General features: G+C 39.5%; 5 protein-coding genes across 6 annotated transcripts in view; 2 read left to right on the top strand and 3 right to left on the bottom strand.

The window, feature by feature from the left end:
- LOC104732256 (cysteine--tRNA ligase 2, cytoplasmic-like) overlaps positions 1–1,912 on the top strand; it is a 2,344-nt gene extending 432 nt beyond the window's left edge. Inside the window, exons 3-7 of one of the 2 annotated variants that reach the window (XM_010451793.1) lie at positions 55–220; positions 328–498; positions 605–886; positions 958–1,083; positions 1,186–1,912. In XM_010451793.1, the coding sequence (XP_010450095.1) occupies positions 55–220; positions 328–498; positions 605–886; positions 958–1,083; positions 1,186–1,773 (1,333 nt within the window). In that variant the 3' untranslated portion in view covers positions 1,774–1,912. The remainder of the gene's footprint in view (positions 1–54; positions 221–327; positions 499–604; positions 887–957; positions 1,084–1,185) is intronic. The other variant, XM_010451792.1, reaches the window with a different exon arrangement.
- Positions 2,582–4,193, bottom strand: LOC104732255 (pentatricopeptide repeat-containing protein At4g14170). The gene has a single exon (XM_010451791.2). The coding sequence runs from the start codon at positions 4,149–4,151 to the stop codon at positions 2,712–2,714; it is 1,440 nt and encodes a 479-aa protein (XP_010450093.1). The 5' UTR covers positions 4,152–4,193; the 3' UTR covers positions 2,582–2,711.
- Positions 7,411–13,269, top strand: LOC104732252 (protein PRD1). The gene is made up of 9 exons (XM_010451789.2): positions 7,411–7,896; positions 8,066–8,175; positions 8,278–8,453; positions 8,632–8,946; positions 9,281–10,247; positions 10,345–11,059; positions 11,139–11,419; positions 11,490–12,156; positions 12,926–13,269. The coding sequence occupies exons 1-9, from the start codon at positions 7,426–7,428 to the stop codon at positions 13,250–13,252; spliced, it is 4,029 nt and encodes a 1,342-aa protein (XP_010450091.1). The 5' UTR covers positions 7,411–7,425; the 3' UTR covers positions 13,253–13,269.
- Positions 13,231–14,961, bottom strand: LOC104732254 (pentatricopeptide repeat-containing protein At4g14190, chloroplastic-like). Its single transcript, XM_010451790.1, has 2 exons — positions 14,541–14,961; positions 13,231–14,458 (listed from the first exon to the last, which is right to left on the bottom strand). The coding sequence occupies exons 1-2, from the start codon at positions 14,910–14,912 to the stop codon at positions 13,319–13,321; spliced, it is 1,512 nt and encodes a 503-aa protein (XP_010450092.1). The 5' UTR covers positions 14,913–14,961; the 3' UTR covers positions 13,231–13,318.
- On the bottom strand, positions 15,142–18,726 carry LOC104732251. The gene is made up of 5 exons (XM_010451787.2): positions 18,536–18,726; positions 17,954–18,145; positions 17,710–17,859; positions 15,807–17,426; positions 15,142–15,693 (listed from the first exon to the last, which is right to left on the bottom strand). The coding sequence occupies exons 1-5, from the start codon at positions 18,567–18,569 to the stop codon at positions 15,326–15,328; spliced, it is 2,364 nt and encodes a 787-aa protein (XP_010450089.1). The 5' UTR covers positions 18,570–18,726; the 3' UTR covers positions 15,142–15,325.

Below are 25,543 nucleotides of genomic sequence, written 5' to 3'. Positions count from 1 at the left end.
CCTATTTGTTTTTATGACTAGCTGCTTACAACATTCTCTTCTTTGGTGGTATGTTCAGGTAATCGACAGAGCTAACGAGTGTGGGGTGAGACCGTTAGATCTCAGTAGTCGCTTTTGCAATGAGTATCTTGTAGATATGACTTCTCTTCAGTGCCTCCTTCCCACCCACCAGCCTCGTGTCAGTGACCATATGGAGCACATCATCAAGATGATTGAAACGGTACAATTTATTCTTTCTTCTTGCTTTCTAAGATAAATGATGCTACTGACTATAGCTCTCACTTACACGTCTTCGTCTATATATGCTTCCTTGTTTATTACACACAGATCATTGCCAAAGATTGTGGGTATGAAGTGAATGGTGACGTGTTCTTCTCTGTCGATAAGTCACCAAATTACGGTCAACTCTCTGGGCAACTGCTTGATCATACTCGAGCTGGTGAGCGTGTTGCCATTGATCCTAGGAAGCGCAATCCTGCTGACTTTGCACTATGGAAGGTTTGTCTCATATATCATATCATATCCTCGTCCTCTCTCTTTTTTTGGGTCTTGAGCCTTTTGAGTTTGTGCTGACATATACATACATACATACCTACCCCTGCAGGCTGCAAAACCCGATGAACCAAGCTGGGAGAGCCCTTGGGGTCCAGGGAGACCTGGATGGCACATCGAGTGCAGCGCAATGAGCGCCCTTTATCTCTCTCCGAGGTTTGACATCCATGGCGGTGGCTCAGATCTTATATTCCCGCACCATGAAAACGAGATCGCCCAGACCTGTGCTGCCTGTGAAGATAGTGGCGTGACTTACTGGTTGCACAACGGCCATGTCACTAACAACAAAGTGAAGATGGGAAAGTCACTAAAAAACTTCGTTCCAATTAGAGAAGTATGTTTCTTATTTGTCCCATTCTCAGGAACTCTCATGGCTATGCTGACTTTTTTGTTGAATCTGTGTAGGTCACAGCCAAGTATCATCCACTGGCTCTGAGGCACTTCTTGATGAGTGCACAGTACCGGTCTCCGCTGAACTATTCGGTGTTGCAGCTTGAGACTTCGTCGGATGCTTTATACTACGTTTATCAGGTAGGTTCAGTCCCCCCAATTACAATATATGTTCCGTTTCTTCCAGCATATCTCAAGTGCAAAATGTTTCTAACTCCAACCCTGTGATCTTTGTTTCTTCAGACGTTAGAAGATCTTGTTGAAGCACTCTCGCCATATCGAGAAGCAATATGTGAAGATGGCGGAAAGGCTGAACAGACTGCAGAAGCCAAAAAGATTGTGAGGGACGTGAAAAGTGAGTTTGAATCAAAACTGTCAGATGACCTTAACACTTCCCATGTACTCGCGGGTGCTTTTCAAGACGCGATGAAATTCATCAACGTGTCCATCACAAAGCTCAAGAAAATGCAGAAGAAGCCGAGAATGTCGCTAGTGGTGTCACTGGTCGAGGTTGAGAAAGCAGTGAGGGAAATTCTTGATGTGCTTGGTCTGCTCACTAGTCTCACCTACGGCGATTTTTTGAAAGAGATGAAGCAAAAGGCATTAGCAAGAGCAGAATTAGCTGAAGAAGAAGTCTTGCAGATGATTGAGACAAGGAGAGTGGCCCGGATGAATAAAGATTTTGAGCAAAGCGATGACATTAGAAAAACTTTGGCCCTTCAAGGAATCTCCCTCATGGATGTTCCTGGAAGAACCACTGTGTGGAGGCCCTGCCTCCCTTTTGCTTCTCAGCCTAAATCTGGCGCAACGCAGCAGGCAAGACCTCCTTGATTGTCACTCTTTGAACTCTTTGTTTGTTTTGATTGTGTTAAACTTATGTCACCACTCCTTTGTATCTCAACATTGTTGTTGTATTCTTAATTTATTATCAGAGAAGAAAAAAAAGTTTGAGCATGTTCATTTGCTCTATGCGGCGTTGTTGTATTCTCGATTTCATGTTGACCAACTATGATTTTGGAAGATATGGCTCAAAGCTATGAGCTAAGTTTTGCCTTGGTAATAACCATCACTCATGTTTTAGCCAGTTCTGACTCCAGTGTTCAATGTTCAATTTGGATTTGAGAAGCTAAATCTTTTAGGATACTTAAAATAGTGCTTTCAGTACCATAGAGATGCTCTGTTTTGATTTTCTAATCTTTCGTAGAAGAGATTAGAGATGTATATATCATCATTCCCTCCCTCTCTGGATCAGCCAATCAACTGTAGCTATATATGAGATGTTCACCATCTTGGCAGAGCAAGGTATTTCAGCAAAGGCACATACAAATCATGTCAGCAGCGTGAACTTGGATAAAGTTGATGACGACCCTATGCAGATGGCTGGGAGATATTACTCCCAGGCAGAATTCTGATATTCAAGCCATGGAGTTTGCATAGATACTTGTTTCAGCAGATTGGTTCAGCTTTTCATTTGGAGGCCCAGGAAATAATTCTGCGGCTAAGATTAAGCAGAGGATACTATTTGATGACAGGCGACTTCTTAGGCTCTTGATTTCTTATTATGTTTTTGATGGACGAACTAAGCTAAGGAAATGTTCTGTGTGCTTAGAATAAGTGTAGCGACCTTTAACAGTTGATATAGCTTGTAAAAGTTAGCTATGTCTGAGCCTCATTACCAAAAATTCTAGCTGTAGTTTTAACAGCTTTTGGTGCGGTTTTGGATCTTTCACATGTACAACCAGAAAACGCAGAAATCTGCATCCCATCTTTCATATTGAGCTACACCCGGGAACCTTAGAAATTTGCTTCTCCTTCATCCACTCCCTCAGACTCTCAGCTTCATCAAACCGACCTGTAGCTGAATATAGACCGGCCAACGTTACATAGTAGCCAGCTTTTCCAGGCTCAAGTTGAATTAGCTTCTTCGCCACTCTTTCCCCAACTTCTACATTCCCATGCACCTTGCACCCACTTAGCACCGCACCCATAACAGCCTCATCAGGTTCCACAGGCATATCTTCCAGAAACTTCTCTGCTTCCTCCAGAAGACCTGCTCGAGACATACAATCCGCCACACTAGCATAGTGTTTCAGCTCAGGAACTATTTTATATTCCTGCATTAGTCTGAGATACAGCCAAGACTTTTCCACAAGACCTCCATGGGCACAAGCTGATAAGACACCAAGGAAAGTGACAGCATTAGGTTCAATCCTTTCCTTGAGCATCTCTTCAAAGAGCTTTATAGCCATTACGACGTTCCCGTCCAAGCCATAACCCAAAATAAGAGAGCTCCAAGAGATCACATCACGGTTCGGCATCTTTACAAACACTCCGTATGCATAGTCCAGATTTGAACACTTTACATACATATCTGTTATGGCATTGCCGAGATTCAAGCCGAAGCAAGAGCATCTTCGAATACTCCACCCATGGACGCTCTTGCCATGCTTCAACGCCCCAAGTTGTCCACAAGCCGTAAGTAAACTCACCATCACCACTGAATCCAGCGCAAATCCAGAATACATCATTTCTCTGAACACAACCAAACCCAAAATAGCTTCTCCTTGCTGAACATACCCACCAAACATAGCAGTATAAAGAACAGAGTCTCTCACAGGCATATCGTCGAACAACTTGCGTGCATGTAAAATTTGTCCCATATCAACATACATAATTACTAAAGCCGAGCTAACAAACAAACTAGCGTTAAACCCAAGTTTTAAACACAGAACATGAACCAAATCACCGAGCTTCGCTTCCCGTGAAGCAGAGCAAGCTCGTAGAACAAGAGGCAGCGTGAAATCATCTGGTCTAACGCTGGACTCTCGCCACATACGAAGAAACAATCCAATCGAAATCGACGCAAAACCCGATCGAGAGAACTCGCCGATGATTATATTCCATGAGAAAATGTTGCGGCAAGGCATGTGCCAGAAGACAGAAAGCGAAGTGGGAAGAAAGAGACGATTCAGCTTGGAGTAAGCGAGAACGAGCTTGGAGCTGAGCACGACGTCGGAATAGGTAGAGGTACGAAGAAGATGAGCGTGGAGATGGCGTAGATGCTTAGCGTTTGGGGAATGATGTAAAAGGGAGAAGAGATCAGGAGGATTCTGTGTGGTGGTTACTGAAAAAGCTCGAGATTTCAAGAACATTACCAAGAGATTCTTCGCCGTACGAGAGTAGCAGGACGAAGAAGACGCTAAGTGCATCGCATCACAATGGGAAGATGATGATGATTTGAGTTACGAACACTGTTTTGAGCACTGTTTTCGCTTTAGGGAATACCTATTTTTTCAATTTAATATTATTGTTTTCTTTAATAAACCAAAAAAAAAAATGGTTGAGAAAAGAAAATTTTAATTCAAATAAATAAAAATCTATATATAATAGCAAACCCACTTTTTTGTGTCAATTTTTAATCCAACGGATGAGATTAGTTCCAGTTTTAATCCAACGGTTTAAAATTATTAATCGTGTCTTTTCGTCGCACCCCCATCTTTCAAAAATCACACCTCTTAGTCTTTGCATCTCTTTGTTGTACCTCCTGGTTTCAAAAATCACATCCATTAATTTTTACACCTTTTAAATCACACCTCTTAGTCTTTGCATCTCTTTGTTGTACCTCCTGGTTTCAAAAATCACATCCATTAATATTTACACCTTTTAAATCACACCTCTTAGTCTTTCCATCTCTTTGTTGTACCTTCTAGTTTCAAAAATCACATCTATTAATTTTTACACTTTTTAAATCACACCTCTTAGTCTTTGCATCTCTTTGTTGTACCTACTGGTTTGAAAAATCACATCCATTAATTTTTACACCTTTTAAATCACACCTCCTTAGTCTTTCCATCTCTTTGTTGTACCTCCTAGTTTCAAATATCACATCCATTAATTTTTACACCTTTTAAATCACACCTCTTAGTCTTTGCATCTCTTTGTTGTACCTCTTGGTTTCAAAAATCACATCCATTAATTTTTACACCTTTTAAATCACACCTCCTTAGTCTTTGCATCTCTTTGTTGTACCTCCTGGTTTCAAATATCACATCTATTAATTTTTACACCTTTTAATTTCACACCTCTATGTGTTACACCTCTTTGTTGTACCTCCATGTTTCACATCTATTAATTTTTACACCTTCATTTCACACCTCTATGTCTTACACCTCTTTGTTTATTATATATAAACTTTTCTTGACTACATAAACAAATTTCGAAAAATTATTTTCTGAGTACTAAAGAATTGTATTATTGAAGTATTTTTTTAACATTCAAGCATCAATCTCTACTTCAAGGTAATTTAATATTTTTGCTGCGAATGACCTGTAGTGTTTCTCGGTTAGATTATTATTACTGTTAGTCGACACTATTAAGTTCATACATTAATCTTAGTTTTGTTAACTTTTAGTCTCTTCAAAATTTTTAGCCTTTCCGGTTTTCATGTTTTTGCATGGCTAATGTTATTAAGTACGTGTGCCATATTTTTGCATGGCTAATATTTTTGATTCTCAATGTGCAGATTTTATTTTTTGACTTTCTGGAAAAAGCAAAACCAAGATACAAGAGGCATGATGATATGCAGTGATGCTAGAGCTACGGATAAGCCAAATTTTTTTAACAAACATGGTATAATTATAATATGTTCTTATTTTAACCTATTTATTTTTTCTAACAAACATGGTATAAATGTTATTATTTTTTTTTTTCCATTAGATGTTCATGATCCAGGTTAGTTTACATTTTTTGTAAATAAAGTTTTTAAAAATTTTAGTTGAATTATAATTTCTTATACTTTCTGGGTGTCAAACATTTTGATAATATATAGAAATATTACAAATGAGCATGGAAATAGAGAGTGCCGAAGAAAAAGCCAGACATACTTGTGACAACACAAAATCAAATTCTAGAAAGCGTAAGCACGACCAAATGACAAGTCAAGTTAGAAAGAAAAGATCTACTAAAGGTAACTTATTTAGTCTTTGATGACTTTCTAATCTGTATATACAACTTTTTAAAAACATAATGTATAACAGTCACTTTTAGAGTGATCTGGAATGCAAAAAAAAAAAAATGCAAGAAATTTATAAAATTAGTGTTTAACCTAAAGAAGAGAACATCAAAAGGTGAGATATTATTATCACATGTTTCACCACATCGACTTCGTTTTCGCTGTCGTTTATTGAAGAACATGATGGTACCGATTCATAGACATAAGTGGGAAATCAAATAAAAGAGGATGCAGCCTGGATGGAGCGCAGCCGACATGGTGGAATGGGATGGATTGGGAGAGACCAACATAAAATCCTCTGTTCTATATTTTATTGATTTTCTGAACTTTTGTAGTTTAATTGAATTGCTTTGATTGAATAGCTGATGAGTTTACAAGTTTTTGTCTATATGCATTCTTAGTCTGTTACGTCTTGATTTTTTTTCTTTTCCAAAGAGGAATATGTGATTTGAAGCAAATATTACAAATCAATGTATCAAATGTGTTAGTAGGAAATAAAGCATTCAAGATTAACCCATTAAAAGGGAGGAAAGAAGGGGTCTTTTGAGGGAAAACGTGAGACCAACATGCATGGAACTGTGGAAAGCATTACAGCCAAATATATATCTCTAAAAGTTGTAGCTGAAGAATGTGAGTTACTCTATACTAACCAATTAGGTTTGATTGGTCGGTCATATAAAACTCGGTTTTGTACATATCTAAAAGTGAGAGAAAAAAACATCCACAAGCATAAGTGAAATTTCATATATGGTTAAAAGTAATGTTCATAGTAAATCATTTGTATACAAACTCCACTTGCTTACAGCATCGGAATATTGATTGCGATTTGTGAATCAGTAATCTATGGAAAGAGAAATCACGTATCAAAGTGAAGGGGAAACGAAACTCAATCCAGCCATCTACTCCGATCCCAATCTTCGACCTTCCTTCGACAAGTGGCATTTAGTACTTTCTCGATATAGTAAATAAACCAAGAGAGAAGCAGCCTCGTATGTATTTCGATTGATAATGATCAACAACAAAGACAATTTCTAATAGCGAATTAAGAAAGGATACCAATATATAGCACCATATGGTCGAAGACAAACATAAGTGCAATTTTATATATGGTTAAAAGTAATGTTCATAGTAAATCAAACTCTAAAAAAGGCTAACTTTTGTATGTGACAACATAAAATATAATAACATTGAAATGAATCTTTGGCTTTTTAATCAGCAGAAAGCAATAGCAAAAAGTGAAAACGATCAAATTGATTGAGAAAAGAAAGAATTTAGGATGAATTACAAATGTTAAATTTCAATTTAGGATTTCACCTCCCTGTGCGGCAACGCACGGGTCGCTTTCTTAGTTATTTTAAAAATAATTTTGTTTTTGTGAGAGCCGAAATTGAGACGCCATTTCTAAAATTGGATCCACCGGTCAAAATTTCGAAAATTTCCCAGTCTCTCTCTTTCGCGCTCTCTCTCTCTCAATGTTCTTCCTAGACTCACAGGAGCAAGACTCCGGTCATCTCCTCCATCAATCTATGGCGGATCCAAACTATCAATCTCCGTCGCCGCTATGCGCCAACGGCCACCGATCCACAGTCTCTCTGCGCTCCGACCAAGGCGGATTGTTCTGCTTCATCTGCTTCTCCAATCTCGTCTCCGACTCACGCGTCCCCACCGTTCACATCTCCTACGCGCTCCACCAGCTCTCAATCGCTCTCTCAGAACCTATCTTTCTCCGAACCCTACTCACCTCTCATATCCACTTTCTGGTATCGCCTCTCGTCCACGCTCTCTCTTCGATTGATGATGCTCCAATCGCTATCCAGATCATGGATACCATCTCGGCTCTATGTTCCGCTGAGGGATCTTCAATCGGTGAGGATTTTCTAGAGAGAATCTCCGATCAGCTCTCTTCTGGTGCTTTGGGTTGGAGCCGGAGACAGCTTCATATGGTATTGTTTTGCCTTTCTAGGGTTTTTATTGCTCTTCAATTGGGGATTTCATGAATTCATCTAATTAGATTTTAGATCTGCAATTGCTATTCGTTTCACCATGGAGAAGCTTGTTGCAGTTACTCATCCGAAATCTTCTCATACATGGCTTAATGTCTGTGTTCTGCAGCTCCATTGCTTTGGGGTTCTGATGAGCTGTGGCAATATAGACGTCAATTCCCATATCAGAGATAAAGAAGCTCTTGTTTGCCAACTCGTTGAAGGTCTTCAGTTACCGAGGTAATTTGCATAAAGCCACTACTTGGAAACCATTGTACTTTCTTTCTCTTTTATATGGGGCATGTTGTGATTTGTTATATTTTATTTCGTTTCTCATAATAGTGAGGAGATCCGTGGTGAAATCCTATTTGCTCTGTACAAGTTTTCTGCTCTACAATTCACAGAACAAAATGTTGATGGAATTGAGATTCTATCTTCATTGTGTCCTAAGCTCTTATGCCTATCTTTGGAAGCTCTTGCAAAGACACAGAGAGATGATGTTCGCTTGAACTGTGTAGGTGCGTATGAGCTTTTATCAGTTTGCTTTATTCTTATCCCATTGCTCCAATTCTTTCTCCTGGAACATCATGTCAATTCTCCATACGGTAGACCATTCTCAGTCTGAGGTTATCATTCGTTTTATTTTGTAAAGAACCTTTGTTATATTTCAGCTAACATAGATTTTGAACTTTGTAGCCCTTTTGACCATCTTGGCCCAGCAATGTCTTTTATCGAATTCGTATACAAATAGTGTCAGCAGCATGAGCCTGGATGAAGTGGATGATGACCCTATGCAGACAACTGAGACTGTAGTCGCCAAGCCTTGTTTAAATGTCTTATTTGCTGAGGCAATCAAAGGTCCACTTCTTTCCACTGACAGCGAGGTGCAAATAAGAGCCCTCGATCTTATCTTCCACTATTTATCCCAAGAGAGTACACCAAGCAGACAGATTCAAGTTCTGGTAGAGGAAAATGTTGCTGATTATATATTTGAGATACTGCGGTTATCAGGTAAAGGTAGTCTCTTTGGATAAGTGAATAATATACTGCTATTGCATATTCCATTATAAATGAAACGACCTGAATTTTTTCCACATACTAGCGGAAGGTTTAGAAGCTAAGAAATGATGTTATCATACACATCTTTCTGATGTCAAATGCATAATTCATTGTTTCCTACACAAATTAAAACAACTTGTTCAACCAGTCTTCACATACATTGCCTATTATAGTTCCGTGTGACGGCTATCTTTACTTACTATGTTGTCATCTTGAAGCTCACATCTGCACAAGCATTACTAGATATGTGTTTTATGTATCTGAATGATGTCCTTTTCATGAACAGAATGTAAAGATCAGGTCATCAACTCATGCCTCAGAGTCCTTGATCTATTTTACCTAGCCGAGCATTCCTTTCGGAAGAGACTTGTTATTGGGTTTCCTTCAGTCATCCAAGTGCTTCACTATGTAGGCCAAGTTCCTTGCCATCCTTTTCAAATCCAGACACTGAAGCTTATTTCGAGCTGTATTTCTGATTTCCCTGGGATTGCTTCTAGTTCTCAAGTTCAGGAAATTGCTCTGGTTCTAAAAAGAATGCTTGAAAGATATTATTCACAGGAGATGGGATTATTTGCAGATGCATTTGCGATTATCTGCTCAGTTTTTGTTTCCCTATTGAAAACTCCATCTTTTGCTGAGACTCCAGATGTGTTAACATCATTGCAAGAATCCTTGAGACATTCCATTTTGGCCTCTCTTAGTCTCCCTGAGAAAGATCCAACGCAGATATTGCATGCAGTCTACTTACTCAGTGAAGTATATGCATATTGTACTGCACCAACATCCATAAACAAAACCAGTTGCATTGAGTTAAGACACTGTGTTATAGACGTGTGTGCATCACATCTATTGCCATGGTTTCTCGCTGATGTCAACGAGGTCAGTGAGGAAGCAACTCTTGGCATAATGGAAACTTTCCATTCTATTCTGCTACAGAATCCAGATATTCAGGCCAAGGAGTTTGCAGAGATGCTTGTTTCAGCAGATTGGTTCAGTTTTTCATTTGGATGCCTAGGAAACTTTTCTACGCCTAAGATGAAACAGAGGGTATATTTGATGCTCAGTTCCCTTGTTGATGTTCTTCTTGAACAGAAAACGGGGTCACATATCAGAGATGCTATTCCGTGTCTTCCAACTGATCCACAAGATTTGCTGTTTTTGCTCGGGCAAGATAGTTCTAATAATCAAGAATTGGCTTCTTGCCAGTCCGCAGCGCTGCTGATTTTCCATACCAGTTGGATATACAATGACAGGTGACTTAGGCTTCTGATTTTGAATCACGTTTTCGATTAACGCACTAAAGATCTATAATCTATTTCTCTTCCTTATATTATTTTGCATCTTTTGCAGGCTTGCAGATGATAAGCTTGCTTTAGCTTCTTTGGAGCAATACATCATCTTAAACAGGACAAGTTTAATATGTGCGATCTCTGATTCTCCAGCTATGCTCCACCTAGTGAATCTGTATGGTCTTTGCAGGAGTCATCAAAATGAGAGATACCAGATATCCTACAGTCTAGAAGCTGAGAGAATACTCTTCCATCTACTAAATGAATATGATTGGGACTTGGGTTCCAGTTATATTCATCTAGAATCTCTGAAGTGGCTTTTTCAACAAGAAAGTATCAGCAAAAGTTTAACTTACCAGATCCAAAATATTTCTCGGAGAAACTTAATTGGAAATGAAGTTCACAATGTATATGGAGATGGCAGACAGAGATCACTCACATATTGGTTTGCAAAGTTGATATCAGAAGGAGACAACTATGCCGCAATTCTTCTGGTTAATTTGTTGGAACAGCTCGCAGAGAAGGGAGAGCAGGACACTAACGTTATCTCAATTTTAAATCTGATGATCAAGGTTGTTTCTATATCTCCAACTGCCTCCAACCATTTAATCATGAATGGCATTGGCAATGCAATCCATAAACTTGTTTGTGGCTTTACTAACTCATCCTTGGGAACATCTTTCACAACACTCCTACTGCTAATATTCAATATTTTAGCTTCTGTGCAACCTGGAGTGCTTATAAATGATGAATCATTGGATGCTGTGATTATAAAGGTATGGTCGTTTAGACCTATTCTCGACCAAAAGTATCATTATATAATATAGCTCACTGGATCCTCATTTTTTTTTATAGTTGTTAAATTATTTGAGGTTGCGAGACACTGCCATAACACAGAACCATGAAGGTATGGTGGTGATTGGCATTCTTTCGTTGGTTCTGTACCACTCGTCAGATGGAGCACTTGTTGAAGCTTCAAGAAGTATCGTGTTGAATTCGCACTTGGTATCAGCAATCAACACTGTCGTTACTGTAGCTTGCTCAAAGGGTCCCGCATTGACTCAGTATCAGGACGAAACTGACATTGGGGAGGCGTTAGCATTCACGTTACCTCTCTATTTTTTCTCATTAAGAAGGTAGCATCTGAAATTGTTCACAATGCTAGATCCTACTTTTAACTGTTCTTTAACTCCCTTTTGGCCTTAGCTTGCAGATTGTTCTAGCTGGAGCAGTGGACTGGCAAACTTTCTTTGGCCCATCGAGCAACCTGGATACACTACCCGTAGTATGCATCCATTGCCATAATTTTTGCAGGTTGATGCATTTTGGAACGCCGCAAATCAAGCTCATCGCCTCTTGTTGTCTTTTGGAATTGTTCACTGGATTATCACAGCAGATTGACATAAAAAGAGAGCAACTACGGTGTTCTTCGAGTTACCTGAAATCAATGAAGGCTGTTTTAGGTGGTCTTGTATTCTGTGATGACATAAGAGTAGCGACAAACTCTGCGCTTTGTCTGTCCATGATTCTAGGATGGGAAGACATGGAAGGAAGAACGGAGATGCTTAAGACCAGCTCATGGTACAGGTTTATTGCAGAAGAAATGTCAGTGTCCTTGGCGATGCCTTGTTCGGCATCAAATACCTTTGTGAACCACCACAAACCAGCAGTCTATGTAACCGTTGCCATGCTAAGACTCAAGAACAAGCCAGCGTGGCTGAGAACTGTTTTTGATGAGTCTTGCATCTCTAGCATGATTCAAAATCTTAATGGGATGAACATCAGCAGAGAGATTGTAATATTGTTTCGAGAACTTATGCTGGCTGAGCTATTGAATTCCGAGCAAGTGACTAAGTTGATTCGTGCATTCCAGGTTTGTAATGCAGATAAGGTGTCTCAATATATGTTTGGATACGTCAAATCAATTTCATAACAAGCTCTGGTCCTGCAGGAATTTAAAAAACANTCTACCCGTAGTATGCATCCATTGCCATAATTTTTGCAGGTTGATGCATTTTGGAACGCCGGAAATCAAGCTCATCGCCTCTTGTTGTCTTTTGGAATTGTTCACTGGATTATCACAGCAGATTGACATAAAAAGAGAGCAACTACGGTGTTCTTCGTGTTACCTGAAATCAATGAAGGCTGTTTTAGGTGGTCTTGTATTCTGTGATGACATAAGAGTAGCGACAAACTCTGCGCTTTGTCTGTCCATGATTCTAGGATGGGAAGACATGGAAGGAAGAACGGAGATGCTTAAGACCAGCTCATGGTACAGGTTTATTGCAGAAGAAATGTCAGTGTCCTTGGCGATGCCTTGTTCGGCATCAAATACCTTTGTGAACCACCACAAACCAGCAGTCTATGTAACCGTTGCCATGCTAAGACTCAAGAACAAGCCAGCGTGGCTGAGAACTGTTTTTGATGAGTCTTGCATCTCTAGCATGATTCAAAATCTTAATGGGATGAACATCAGCAGAGAGATTGTAATATTGTTTCGAGAACTTATGCTGGCTGAGCTATTGAATTCCGAGCAAGTGACTAAGTTGATTCGTGCATTCCAGGTTTGTAATGCAGATAAGGTGTCTCAATATATGTTTGGATACGTCAAATCAATTTCATAACAAGCTCTGGTCCTGCAGGAATTTAAAAAACAAATGCACAGGAATGGAACTCGAGAAGAGACCGTTGAAGAACAAGTTCAACAAGCAATTTCCTCAATACATGATCATGGTGATGTCCGCAACTATCTTATACAGTTGATGGTATCTAACTCGTTTGGACGCACAAGTGGAAGTGAAATATACACCGAGAAGAAGAAACAGGTTCTTGATGAAATGGAACAATTCTCCAAGCTATTATCAACAAGAGGGAATGGTGTAACTGACACAACACTGTGTAAGGTCTATACAAGAAAGAGAAACAAGACAAATCCAAACAGAGAGAATTGTGTAGAAGAGCAGACTTGAGAGAAGCTTACACAACTGTTAGTCTCTACATACAGTCTAGTGTTTGTATAGGTTGAAATTTACAAACTAAAGTAGAGTTTTCTGATTCTTAACCACAAGTTCCATAAGATTCTGGTACGTCCATGGTGTTGGTGGTTCTTGGCCTCTCATTTCTTCGCAGCTCCTAAGAAACCGCCCTTTCCCAAAAGCAGCATGGACCAATGGATCAGTCTTCATTTCCACAGGCTTATCAAGAAACCCAATCTTTTTCCAAGTCATAAAAACTCGAGTACCATCGAAACCAGCTTCGCTCAAGTCGAAGACAATTCCCACAGTTACAAGATCAAGCTTCACACGTTTTGTCCGTAGCTCATCGAGGAGCAGCTCAATGCTCTTGAAATCCCCCATTTTTGAGTAAGCTAAAAGTACAATATTAGCAAAAGTTGTATTCCAAGTAACTCTAGCTTCTTTCATCTGTTTAACAACATAATCCAGACCTTTTCGACTCACAAGACGGGCATGACACAGAAGCCTGAGACACCAAGCTAGATCGGTCCTACGGGTTCTAGAATAAGAAATGCCACGACCCAAATCATCAAGCCTCGAGAACATGAGGTTACCGATATAAACATTAGCTAACTTCCTAACTAAACCATCATCTAAACAAATCCCAAACCGTATAATCTTGTTACACGTTTCCTCCATCTTTTCAATAACCCCAAACTCGGCATAAGCTTCAAGCATGGACAACAACGTACAAGGCTCGAGAGTCATCTTCCTAGACATCAAGCTCTGATACATTTGCTCCATTCTCTTAAGCAGCCCTCCTCGTGAAAACTCGCGTATAAGTAGATTATAAGTAACATGGTCACGCACACAACCATCAGATTCCATTCTCTTGACGCACAAAACAATCTCATCATACATTTTCCATTTACCGTATGATTCAATCAAGCCATCGTATGTCTCAGTTATAGGTGACAGACCATTCTCTTTCATCTGACTCAAGTAAAACATAGCTTCCTCAAACTTGCCATCATCAGCATAACCATGGATGATTGAATTATAGATTTCTAAAGATGGACTTAGCTTATAATCATCAATCATACTGCGAAAAGCTCGAATTGCTTCGTTCACCGATCTTTCCTCACATAAAAACCTTATAATCCTCTCGTAATTGGCCACACTTATTCGCGAAGGTTCAAGATTCTTCCACGCATCATAAACCTGCAATTGAAAGAAAAAAAAGTCATTTTCATGTTCTCAGATTTCATGAAAGAGATAGATATGTAGGAGATGAAGAAGTTACAGGAAGAATCTCGTGGAGTCTTGAGGATTGACGGAGAAAACGAATTACAGCCCAGAAATGGTCTTTGCTCCAATCTCCATCCTCTTGAAGCAGTCGTAAAGGACAAGAACCGGGTCGACCAAGCCGCCGTGTCAATGAACTGAAAAACCGGTGGTGGTTGTAATCATCGGAGAGAAGAGAGGTGGGCTGCGTCGTTGCGTCGCCATTGATAGACAAAGAGCAGCGGCGGAGAGAAGACGGTTTAGGTATCCAATAGAATCTTCTTGTTATGGTACTGAGAAAGCTTGTGTTCGAATTCCACAGCGGAGGAGATGGTCTCTTCTGTGGCGTCGCCGCGCTGTGGAGAAATTGCGCCGTCGTCAGAGTCTCCATTTACACTCTTTCGAAGCTCGCTGCAAAAACCGAATTCTGCAAAAACCGAATTCTGCAAAAACCGAAGCTCGCCGCGCTGTGGAGAAATTGTGGTTTAGTTTGAATTCGGTTTAACGATAAACCGAATTCTGAATTCGGTTTTAAGCAATTCGGTTAGATTCAATTTGGTATTCTTTTAACAAAATTGAACCAAACACCAACTCTAAAATGCAAACAGAAGATAAATTAATTAGTCATGGTAAAAGATGAAATTTAAAGAAAAGTGGTCTGCATAAAAGTATATTAAAAAGCCTAAGCAACAATAGTAACCCCTACAAGAACCAAACTACTTCAGAACTAAACAAGTCTTTGTACTGAGCAATTCCTGAGAACCATTCATCATACTCCTACCATTATACAATAGAAGGGTTTCTTTATTTAACATTGGAGCAGCAAACGAATGGCACCCAAAAGGGTCTTCCTTTCACTTTCCTCTCCTCTCTCTTTAAGTCCACTGGATACTTTGCTGGCGAATTCCATTCCTCACTCACTTCTCTTTTCTCTGGCCAGCGACCGTCTTCAGGGGATGTCTCCTGTCCCAGTATCGAACTCACTCTCGGTATGTTGTTACTCTCATTTTGAGCCTTTGCCTCCTGTTGCACCCTTGGTGATCTTGCTTCACTCAGAAGGTTCTTTAGCGGCACGTGTTGCTCCTTTGCTGAGCTCCAGCTTGTTGTCTTCTCCAAGGTGATCTCTTGGTTCTGAGATACGTTTTCCGGTTTGTTAACTCCACTGCTTACTCCTGTTCCATCAAAATCGACTTGGCTATTACAAACATACATAATGTTCATCTCAAAGAGTGCTATATACTGAAAAGGGTTTTGGGTTCTTGCTCATACAAGATGGGATACGTACCTGAAACCGATCCCAAGTTGGATTCAAACGCATTAGATGCATTATTTCTACTGACTAGTGGACTTGAAACCAGAGATTTAATGTGAGCTTCTGAAAGATTCTGCAATCTCCCAAAATCCCGATGGTCGTTTGATTCTATAGTCACTGGGACCTCAGCGTAATAGTTGTGTGCTTTGACATTACCGTCAATCTCATTTGCTTGAATTACCCCCAAGCCACCAACAACTCTATTGAATTCTGTCCTTCCGCTTTCCAGTGACTTCTGATTCGCTGTTTTAACACTGTCATCAGGTGCAGTGCCTGTGGATCCAGGATGGCTAATAGGGTATTCCCTTGGATTTGTTTCGTTTATGAAACTGCTTTCCTCCACAACGGTCCCGTTGTTAATCTCTCTGCAAACTTCATCTTTACTTTCGGAGTTTTCAGCACCGATTTGGAGGGCGGAGTCTTTAGATGTTTCTGTTGAACTTTTTATCTGATCACTTGCATCATCTCCCTCAAATATAGCAGACAGCGGAGTAACATAGTAAGAGGATTCAGGACTCAGCGTATCTTTTGGGTTGTTCCCCTCCTCAGCTACAACATTTGCTTGAATAAGTTCACTCTCATGACCAACGAGATCAACTAAACCAGTTTTGTAAGCTGAACTGCTCACATCAGCATTCGAGTCAACAACTATAGAATCTATAGCAGGTAGAGAAACTCTCAAGGTTTCTGATTCAACAGTTTGTGCATTCCCTAGTGATGATACACCTTCTTCAGCTTTCTCTTTGATATCTTCGGAGTCAATCTTAGATATCATTATGTTCTCTGCACTGGGAAATTCCTTGACCGCAACCAAATCAGTTTGGCCTTGAGGTTCAGTTTTGTCTCCGAAGAGAATCTTGTCTGATGAAGGAGCCTCTGAGCCAATACTTAAGACTTCAGGCTGAATTCTTAAATTCTCTGCCTCAGTAAGAGTATCTGTTTCACATTCTTCACCCTTAGATGTCTCAGAAAGAAAAGGATTCACAGAATGACTTGCTTCCGTTTCGACTAGGCCTTTGATTCCATGCAAAGAGACATCAGCACTCTCAACAAAAGGCATATCATCAGAAACAGATTGACCAGCACTGGTAACCTGAGTTGCATCAGCTTTTGCCAGAGAAGTATTGACTGGAACATTCTCACTGACTATACAGCTAGCTTCACCAGGATGAGTCATACTCGTTGCTTCTGATGAAAATCCATAGGGACCATCCACGTCCGAGTAAATCACATCATCGTTCCATGATGAATCTGAGGTGTCCTCTTTCTTCCTTAATTCAGATGCTAACTTGAATTCAGATTCTTCCGTTAAATTTTCTTTGCATTCTGTCTCTAATCTAACATCTGATATGGAATCACCACCGTCAATGACCTGAGCTTCCTGTGGCGACTCAATCACTGGTTCAGATGCTATAGAGCGTTCTTCAGTAGAACTCTCTCCACCTTGTCGATTATCAGAAGCTGCTTCAACTGCACTTGGGGCGTCATAGTTGTCAAGTAATTCCACAGGCGGAACTTCACAGCTCTCTTGAACGACTTCAGAGCTTTTCATCACACAGCCAGTTGATGAATTAATGCACTGTGGAGCCTCACCTGAGTAGTTCCAAATTCATCAGCTATATAATAGTCGAAATAGAGCACGCACATCACACAAAACATGAAAGCCATATGGGAAACAAAACCGAGAAATGTGATAAAACACAGTGAACTAAATAGAACTATAGTAGTCTACACTCTACAGAGTCTACTGGTTTGAGATATCGTATAAAGGTCAAAAGAAACTAAACTAAGACTTTATTATACTAGATGACCAAAGTCCCAAAAGGTAACAACATCTCTGAGTTATTTTTATTTAACAAAGGGAGTAGCAACTGACCAGGATTCTCAGTAACCTTTGCAGCACAGTTAGTAGCTGTATCGTCCTTGAAAGAATCAGATCTAGAAAACTCACAAACAGCATCAGTAAACACATCCTCTTCAGAAACATCCCCAATTCTCTCATCACCTTTGCCCACAACTCTTGGACCTTACCTCATCATTAAACAGTACATTACACCATTAGCATCAGAGTCATTCTCTACTTTAATCAATCCAAAGCAAATAAATTAAAATGTTCGTACTTGGGGTTTTTTGGTCATCAGGAAAATGAAGATCATGTTTGGCCTTATCGGAGTCAAAGATCTCAAATCCTTTGATGGTTCCACAGATCTTCTTGTGAGCACGACGGTTTTTAGCACTAGGATGTGGGTTAGGGTAACTCCAACCACATTTAGTGCACACATGACTCTTATTACATCCTCCTCCTAGTCCTCCTAATATAACAAGGGTTTACAAAAACAAAATCAATCAGTCTCCATATCCTCAAATTGATAATAGATTATACAAAAGACTCCTTTTTTTATTTTTTAAGGGAACTTTTTGTTTAAAAGAAAAATTAAAAATCAGAAAGCGAAAACAGTCATAATCAGAAGAAAACATTAGTCAAATAGACATTAAAAGACAAAAAAAAAAAGAAAAAAAAAAAGGAAGAAACCGTTCATTATTGCAACAACAAGAGAGATTAAGGTAATAATAAACAAAAGAAACACAAAAATTTTGACGACATTATTAGAGGAAGGGAGAAATTGGAAGTTAAAAGAAAGAAAAAGAAAAACCCTAAAAAAGAGACATTGATAAATGATGATTAGCAGGGGAAGAAGAACCTGGAGAGTTGCAGTGGTCCTGAGAAGGATCCATGTGTTTTGTTCTTTTAGGTTTTTTCTTTTTAAGTGAAGGGAAGGGAAGGGAAGGAGATGAAGAAGTGTAACAACAACAACAGTTTCAGTTTCGATTTAAAAGCAATGAATGATAGAAGAAATTGTGTTGTTGAGTTTTTAGGGAAACGAGGAAGCCAAGCAAAAGCCCACTACACTCGCTTAACCAAACCAAACGATCGATCGGGTGGGTGGGGCCTAATATTAATTATCACTCAGATCGTATATCCTTTTTTTTATTACTATATTTGTACGAAGTTTCTTTTAGTAAAGTGTGTGAAGAAGTATCATTGGCTCATTGCTAATTCTCTCACAACAAACCAACAACTTTTGGAGTGTAAATTTTATTATATGCTTGGATTTATTAACCACCAAATTTTCTTTTTCTTTTAATATTTACTTCTACTAAAAAAAAGATTGTTTATGGTTAAAAAAAAAAAAAAGATTGTTTTCTTGTGATAGTTCAGATGATATGACTTTGGTGTTAGAATGTTTCATACTCTAAAATTCAATTCCTTGTTCTATTTACTTTTATAAATTTATTTAATAAAAAATTGAAATCCATTTTGGTAGATAATTTTTAAACAAAAAAAAAAACATATTCCATGGAATTTAGTTACAACTTTTCTGAGATGATTATTAACCAATTGGAATTGGTTTCACAATTTTTTGAAGCTTAGAATAATACAAAATTAAAAATGAATTATGTCTTAATCATGTATGAGAAAATTGAACGTATTATAATACAAACACCATATTTTAATTAGCTTAAGTTTATAATCATTTTCTTATTATCATCCAAATATCATAAAACAAATTATTTCTAGATAGATACTACTATACTGTAAAAATTTCCTGAATTAGTCAAGAGTACCAAAATCAGCTTCCAACTAAAGCCACACAAACTCAAAGAAACAACATAAGCACATCACGGCAGAAAACAAAAAAAAAACACAATGCATACATGAATAAATAAAATAGAGATCACCTTAATTAGCCTCAGGATCATAGGAACCAAAATATTAGACTAGTCGAGGAACAATACCAAATCTAGTAATGTCAGGTAATCGAACGGGGGAGGAGGAGTATCGTTATTAAGAAGGAAATATTTCAAATTTCTCACACGTATATATCGGGGGACACACAAATGGGAAAGATAAGATTAGCTTTGCTACATATACAATTCATAAAGTATGAACAAGATTGAACCAAAAAACTGCAACACCCTATCCACTACTCTTCTAAGCTCCTAATGCTTGCAAAATTCCAAAGCTCATTGAAAATTAACTTTAGACACATAGTAATTTGGTTGTGTTTCAGTTGCGAGTTTTACCTAATTTCCAGTGTCACAAGGCATTTTTGTTCATCACCTTCCACTTGTCCTTGAGGTCGCTTGGTGTCCATCCATCATGAAACACATCCCGACCAAATTCCAAGATTTTGCACCATGGAATATTCCTGCGCCAGGGGAATTTCTGCGCACCAACCTACAGAATAGGACAAAGTGAGACAAATCCACATTATTGTGCATTACATAGCAAGACTTTAATTTGGACAGCTAAAAAAATGTTATTTATCTCAGATATAATTGCACCATGACCGAAAAATACGCTCTTGTTTTGAAGTCTCATAGCTACTCGGTGAGATAACTCCTCTAAGTAGTAAAGAAAGATTACTGAGATCTTATGTATGAGATATTATTTTTATAGTTAATATATACTAGTATAGTAGTTTTTTTCTAATAATGGATTTGATAGAATTTAATTGCAAATATAAGACATTGTTATTTGATATGATGTTGTGTAAGCTAAAGACCTAATTCTTGCCGTGAAATAATGTGGCTAAAGAACTTTTTCCGGAAATTGTCTAACATGTGCCAATTGATGGAGTATAGTATATCGTTTAGTTATAAGTGTCATCTATTCTCATGAATGTTATAGAAATACACATTTTGTACAAAAATAAGAACAATATCACTAAATTCTTATGATTTTGTGTTGGGAGTTTAATGGACCACTCTAGTAGGGCTGATTGTGGTAAAATTTCTTCAACCTTTGAAGTATACTTTAGTAAACATGATGATGCTACACTAACTTGCTTCGAAAACTAGGAAGATTATGAAATCTATAGAAGTCATAGGAAGTCTTAATATAAGGGTGAACATGAAGTTTTAATACTAGAATGATAAGATGCAAAACTAGCAATGGTGAAAATAAATGGAATGAATGATATGTTACTCACTCAAATGAAGTCATGGTGATGGTTGTTGGAGGCACTATGAGAAAGAGTGGTGATTATGTATAGTTGTTAGACAAAACCATGATATATTCTTTACTATTTCAATTCAATGAAAATAGACATGAGTTGGTATCCTGCCTAAATTGAATACAATGATTGAAAAAAAATAAGGTATATGATCGATTTTGAGAAAGAAGATGTCAGTTCTAAGACTCCAAGAGGGATATATGATTCTAATAAGGATTATACTAATCATACAAGCCATTTTCTTATCAAGAAAGAAGATGAAGGTAACAAGATATATACAATGAGAGATACTATCACCAAAGAAGGAGACATGACTACTCATAGTTTTGTTTCGCCCTATATGTCTCTCTTTCTCTTAATTTTAAATCTAGTGATTAATATTTTAGAAAATATATGAAAGAATGTTCTACTGGTTCATGAAAAGTTTTGTTTTATTTGAAAGTGAGTTAATTGACCAATGATTTAGATTGCAAATTGCATTGGAATCAAAGGCATGCTTGATGGATAGAGGGATATTAGTAGAATTGTTTCATTGAGTTTGTTGCTCATTGAAGGCTTGATTAGTCGATTGGAGCTGATGAAGAAAAGTGTTTCCGAAACCCAAACATGCAAGTCCAACTCAAAAATGTCTTATCCATAAATTTTGAGCCGAAATATGCTCAAATCTATAAATGCCCCTAGATTTATATGCTAATTTATTTGTTGAGTCTATTGAATTTCCATTTTAAGTGGTTCTTGTAAATCATAGAAACCCAAAAATAAAACAAAAGAAGAGAGAGAGAGAAGGCGATAGCGATGTGGCGGATCTAGGGTTTCCATGTTCTCGTTTGTTTCGGATTCTGATTGGTATTTGGTTTATGCGGTTTTTGGGTTCTCTTTCTATAGAGATTCATCTCGTAGTGGAGATGAGAAGAAGATATTTGGTTTCCTGTGTGGTGAGATCTTCAGACTGCCATGGAGATTTGGTTTCGATTTGGAGTTTATGGTCTATTTGGGTTTGGGGTCTCATCAATGGGAGAGCTTCGTTTGGGGAAAGTCGCGTGTCCCATGGGTTTTTGATTCGGCTTTGACGGATTGGAATTGGGAATATATGAGATTGTGGGTTCATAAATGGGAGATATCACCAGGTTTGTTATCTTACTCGGATTCTCGAATCTCAAGTTTCATTGGGTTTTCGTGGTTCGGAGGTTCGGATTTTGAGATTCTCGATCATGGATTATTTGTGGAAGCAGAATATCTGATTTCTTTGATCAGATTGTTTCAAATCTATTTCGATCTTGACAGAAGACAATGGTGTTCTACTGGTCTGAGGGTTTTGGTCGTGATCTCTCTCCATTATTTGTTTTGGGATTTTGATTCGGCCTTGATGGGTGGGGATTGGGTTTCTTTGAGATCATGGATTCATAAATGGAGGATCTTATCAGCTTCTGTACCTCTCTCGGATTCTCGAATCTCTTATTTAATGGGGTATCTGTGGAACGGAGTAGCGGTTAATGCTGTTCTTGATAATGGGTTATTTGTGGAAGGAGGATATTTGATTTCGTCAATCAGTTCGAACCAGATTTGTCCTGATCTCGATAGGAGACAAAAGTGGTCATTTGTTCTGAGGGATTTGGGCGTGATATCACTCTCTCCCTTGGTCTGGCGAAATCATTGGGATATCACGGATGGTCATAAATGGTCTTTCATGGCAAGTTAAGAGGTATAAAAAGGGTTCCTTTGTCTCGTTTAGTTCTCATCATACTTTCACTTACATTCAGCTTCTTGGTTTTTCTCATCCTTGTTCTTTTTCTCTCTGTTTTGCCTTGAGGATGTCGCAAAGCGGCTTGTTGGGTGCGAATGGTTCGGGGAAGAAGGCTGATGGTGTTGGTCCCAAGCGGAAGATCAAAATTCCATACTTTGATAATTCGGCTTTAATCAAGGGGTACTCCAAAACAGTGATGGGCAGATGTATGAATCCGAGACTGCAAGACATGAAGTCTCTTCTATTTATGCTTCCTCGGATCTGGCACTTGGAAGGCAAGGTTGTGGGAGCAGACTTAGGTCTGGGGAAGTTCTAATTTGACTTTGATAACGAGGAGGACATCACGGAGGTTCTCAAGATGGAGCCTTTCCACTTTGATCGGTGGATGCTGTCGATGGTACGTTGGAGTCCGACGGTAGACCTGGAATATCCTTCGGATATTACCTTTTGGGTTCGAGTGATAGGGGTTCCATTTCAATTCTGGGCTGAACCTACATTCCGGAGTATTGGTGAAGACCTTGGTCGTGTTGTAGTAGTAGATATCGATGGAGGCAGAGTTCAAGTGATCATGAATGGCTTCAAGCCACTTTGCTTTGATACAGTGATAGAGTTCTATAATGGAGAGGAAACCTTTGTTTCCCTGCGGTTTGAAAGACTCTTTGGATACTGCAATCGGTGCTTCAGTATGTGTCATGCTTCTGACCATTGTTCGCTGCTGGAATCTGCTAAGCCTGCTCCTGTTCCCATTGCTCCTGTGGAGGAGGAGATGGTCAGACCGGTTCAAAGTTATAAAGGAGCGGCTACAAGTGATAGGAGAAAGGACAAGGAGAAGGTTACTGAGGGTTCGGGTGTGACTCAAAACACTGAACGACAGAGGTCACAAAAACCAAGACATGCTTCGGGTACCAAGGGTCGAGTTGGTGGTGATTATGGGGAGCCTTTCGTTAAGTCAAGGAGTGCTCCAAGTTATGTCCAAGTTAATGATAACCGTCATATGGCTCGGGTTGCTGCGGATGTCCTTGCTTTAGTGGTGGTTCCCGCTGAGACACAAGCGCAAGGAGAACAAGGTTTTTCTAAGGGCTCTACCGAACAGAACTTAATTGTTCAAGATATGGGTGTTCGTCCTCAACCCCCTAAGAGGGTTCGAAGACCTCTCTTCCAAGAATCCAGTCTTGCGGTGGTTGAAGATCAGACTCTAGCCTTGCATGCTGCACTCGGTGGCGTGACTGGTGAGACTGAGGAGGAGAGCAATGCATCGGCATCTATGCCGCCTGCAATTGCTTCTTATGCCGCTCAGGAGGTAGTTGGGTTGAAGAGTAGTGGTTCAATGTCACAGGTTGCAGAGGGGATGGATGTTGGGCGTGAGAACACTTCCGTTGCTGTGGTAACTCCTGCGGCCCATGTTGATCAAACGGTAGGTCCGGTCGCCAGTGAAACTTCGGACTCACCAGTCTTGAAGGAAGATGGCCTTGCTAGTGGGGGTTCAGATATCCCTATTGATGGTCCGTCTGCGGATTCAGCAGTATTCGAAGAGGAGCTTGTTGAGGAAGGAGAAGACCACATGGACATCTCGGTTCCCACGGAAGCATCATCATCGTCTAACTCGCTTGTGGATAAGGGTCGCAAGGCCAAGACTTCTTTGGCCCTTAAAGAGACAGCTTCTAAGAAGCTGAATGTTTATTTGCGGGCAACTCCTAAGAAGCGTCCTGCACCTAAGTTTAATGATCTGGGTGGAGAGGGACCTAACCCGAAAAACCAGGACACGAAGAAGGGACCAGCGGGTGGATCCAAGCCACCAAAGCCACATAACAATAAATGAGGATTTTAAGCTGGAATTGTCAGGGGTTAGGGAATATAGCGACTATTGGCTACCTCAGGGATTTATGGGGGAAGCATCGTCCAGAGTTTTTATTTTTGTCTGAAACAAGGCAACCTTTTTCTGTTTTAGAACTTTATGTTGGTCATTTTGGTTATTCTGATTTAAAAACGGTTGATCCCATTGGCTGTAGTGGGGGTCTTGCACTTTTTTATAATAATAATAATAAAATTAATAATGTTTCAATTTTATTTGCATCCAATAGACTTATTGATGTGGAACTAGTGTATAAAGGGAAAGTGATTTATCTTACCTTTGTCTATGGAGATCCGGTTCCAAAGAACCGCGAATTGGTTTGGAAGAGGTTAACACAAATTGGCTCGGGACTCACCTTGGTTCTTAATTGGGGACTTTAATGAGTTGAAAGGCAATCATGAGAAGAGAGGTGGTAAATTACGCCATGCATCTTCTTTTGTACCTTTTAACACTATGATTCGACATTGTGGTCTCCTTGAATTTCCTTCTCTTGGGGATAGTCTCTCCTGGCAAGGATGGCGAGATAAGAAGCCAATAAGATGTCGGCTAGATCGGGCTTTAGCAAATGAAGCATGGCATGATATGTTTAAGGACTCTTTCACAGAATACTTAACGATGATTGCCTCGGACCATAAACCCCTTGTTGCGGTAATCGAGGATAAGGTACATAGGGGCCGGAGCGGCTTTCGGTTTGATAGACGGTGGCTCGATAAGGAAGGTTTCTATGACGCGGTGGCGGAAGGTTGGGATACAAATCCGACGGACGCTCCTACATTAATGGATAAGATTACCACTTGCCGGCGGGCCATTTCCCGTTGGCGGAAAACGCAAGTACCTTACGGACGGGAGACAATTGAGGACTTAAAGGCCAAATTAGCGGCTGCACAGGATAATGATAATACCCCGGTAGATGAGCTCGCGGAACTCACTTGGCGGTTACGGGAAGCGTATCGGGATGAGGAAGTGTATTGGTATCAGAAAAACAGGAGTTGATGGATGAAACTTGGGGATCATAATACCGGTTACTTTCATGCTCAAACAAGGCAGCGTAGGGCACGAAACCGGATTGTAAGCCTCCATGATCAGCATGGAGTTT

This window comes from Camelina sativa, chromosome 12 (assembly GCF_000633955.1).
Source record: "Camelina sativa cultivar DH55 chromosome 12, Cs, whole genome shotgun sequence".
Taxonomy (NCBI): domain Eukaryota; kingdom Viridiplantae; phylum Streptophyta; class Magnoliopsida; order Brassicales; family Brassicaceae; genus Camelina; species Camelina sativa.
Note: the sequence above shows the minus strand (reverse complement) of the source record. Positions and strands in the feature narration are given on the sequence as shown.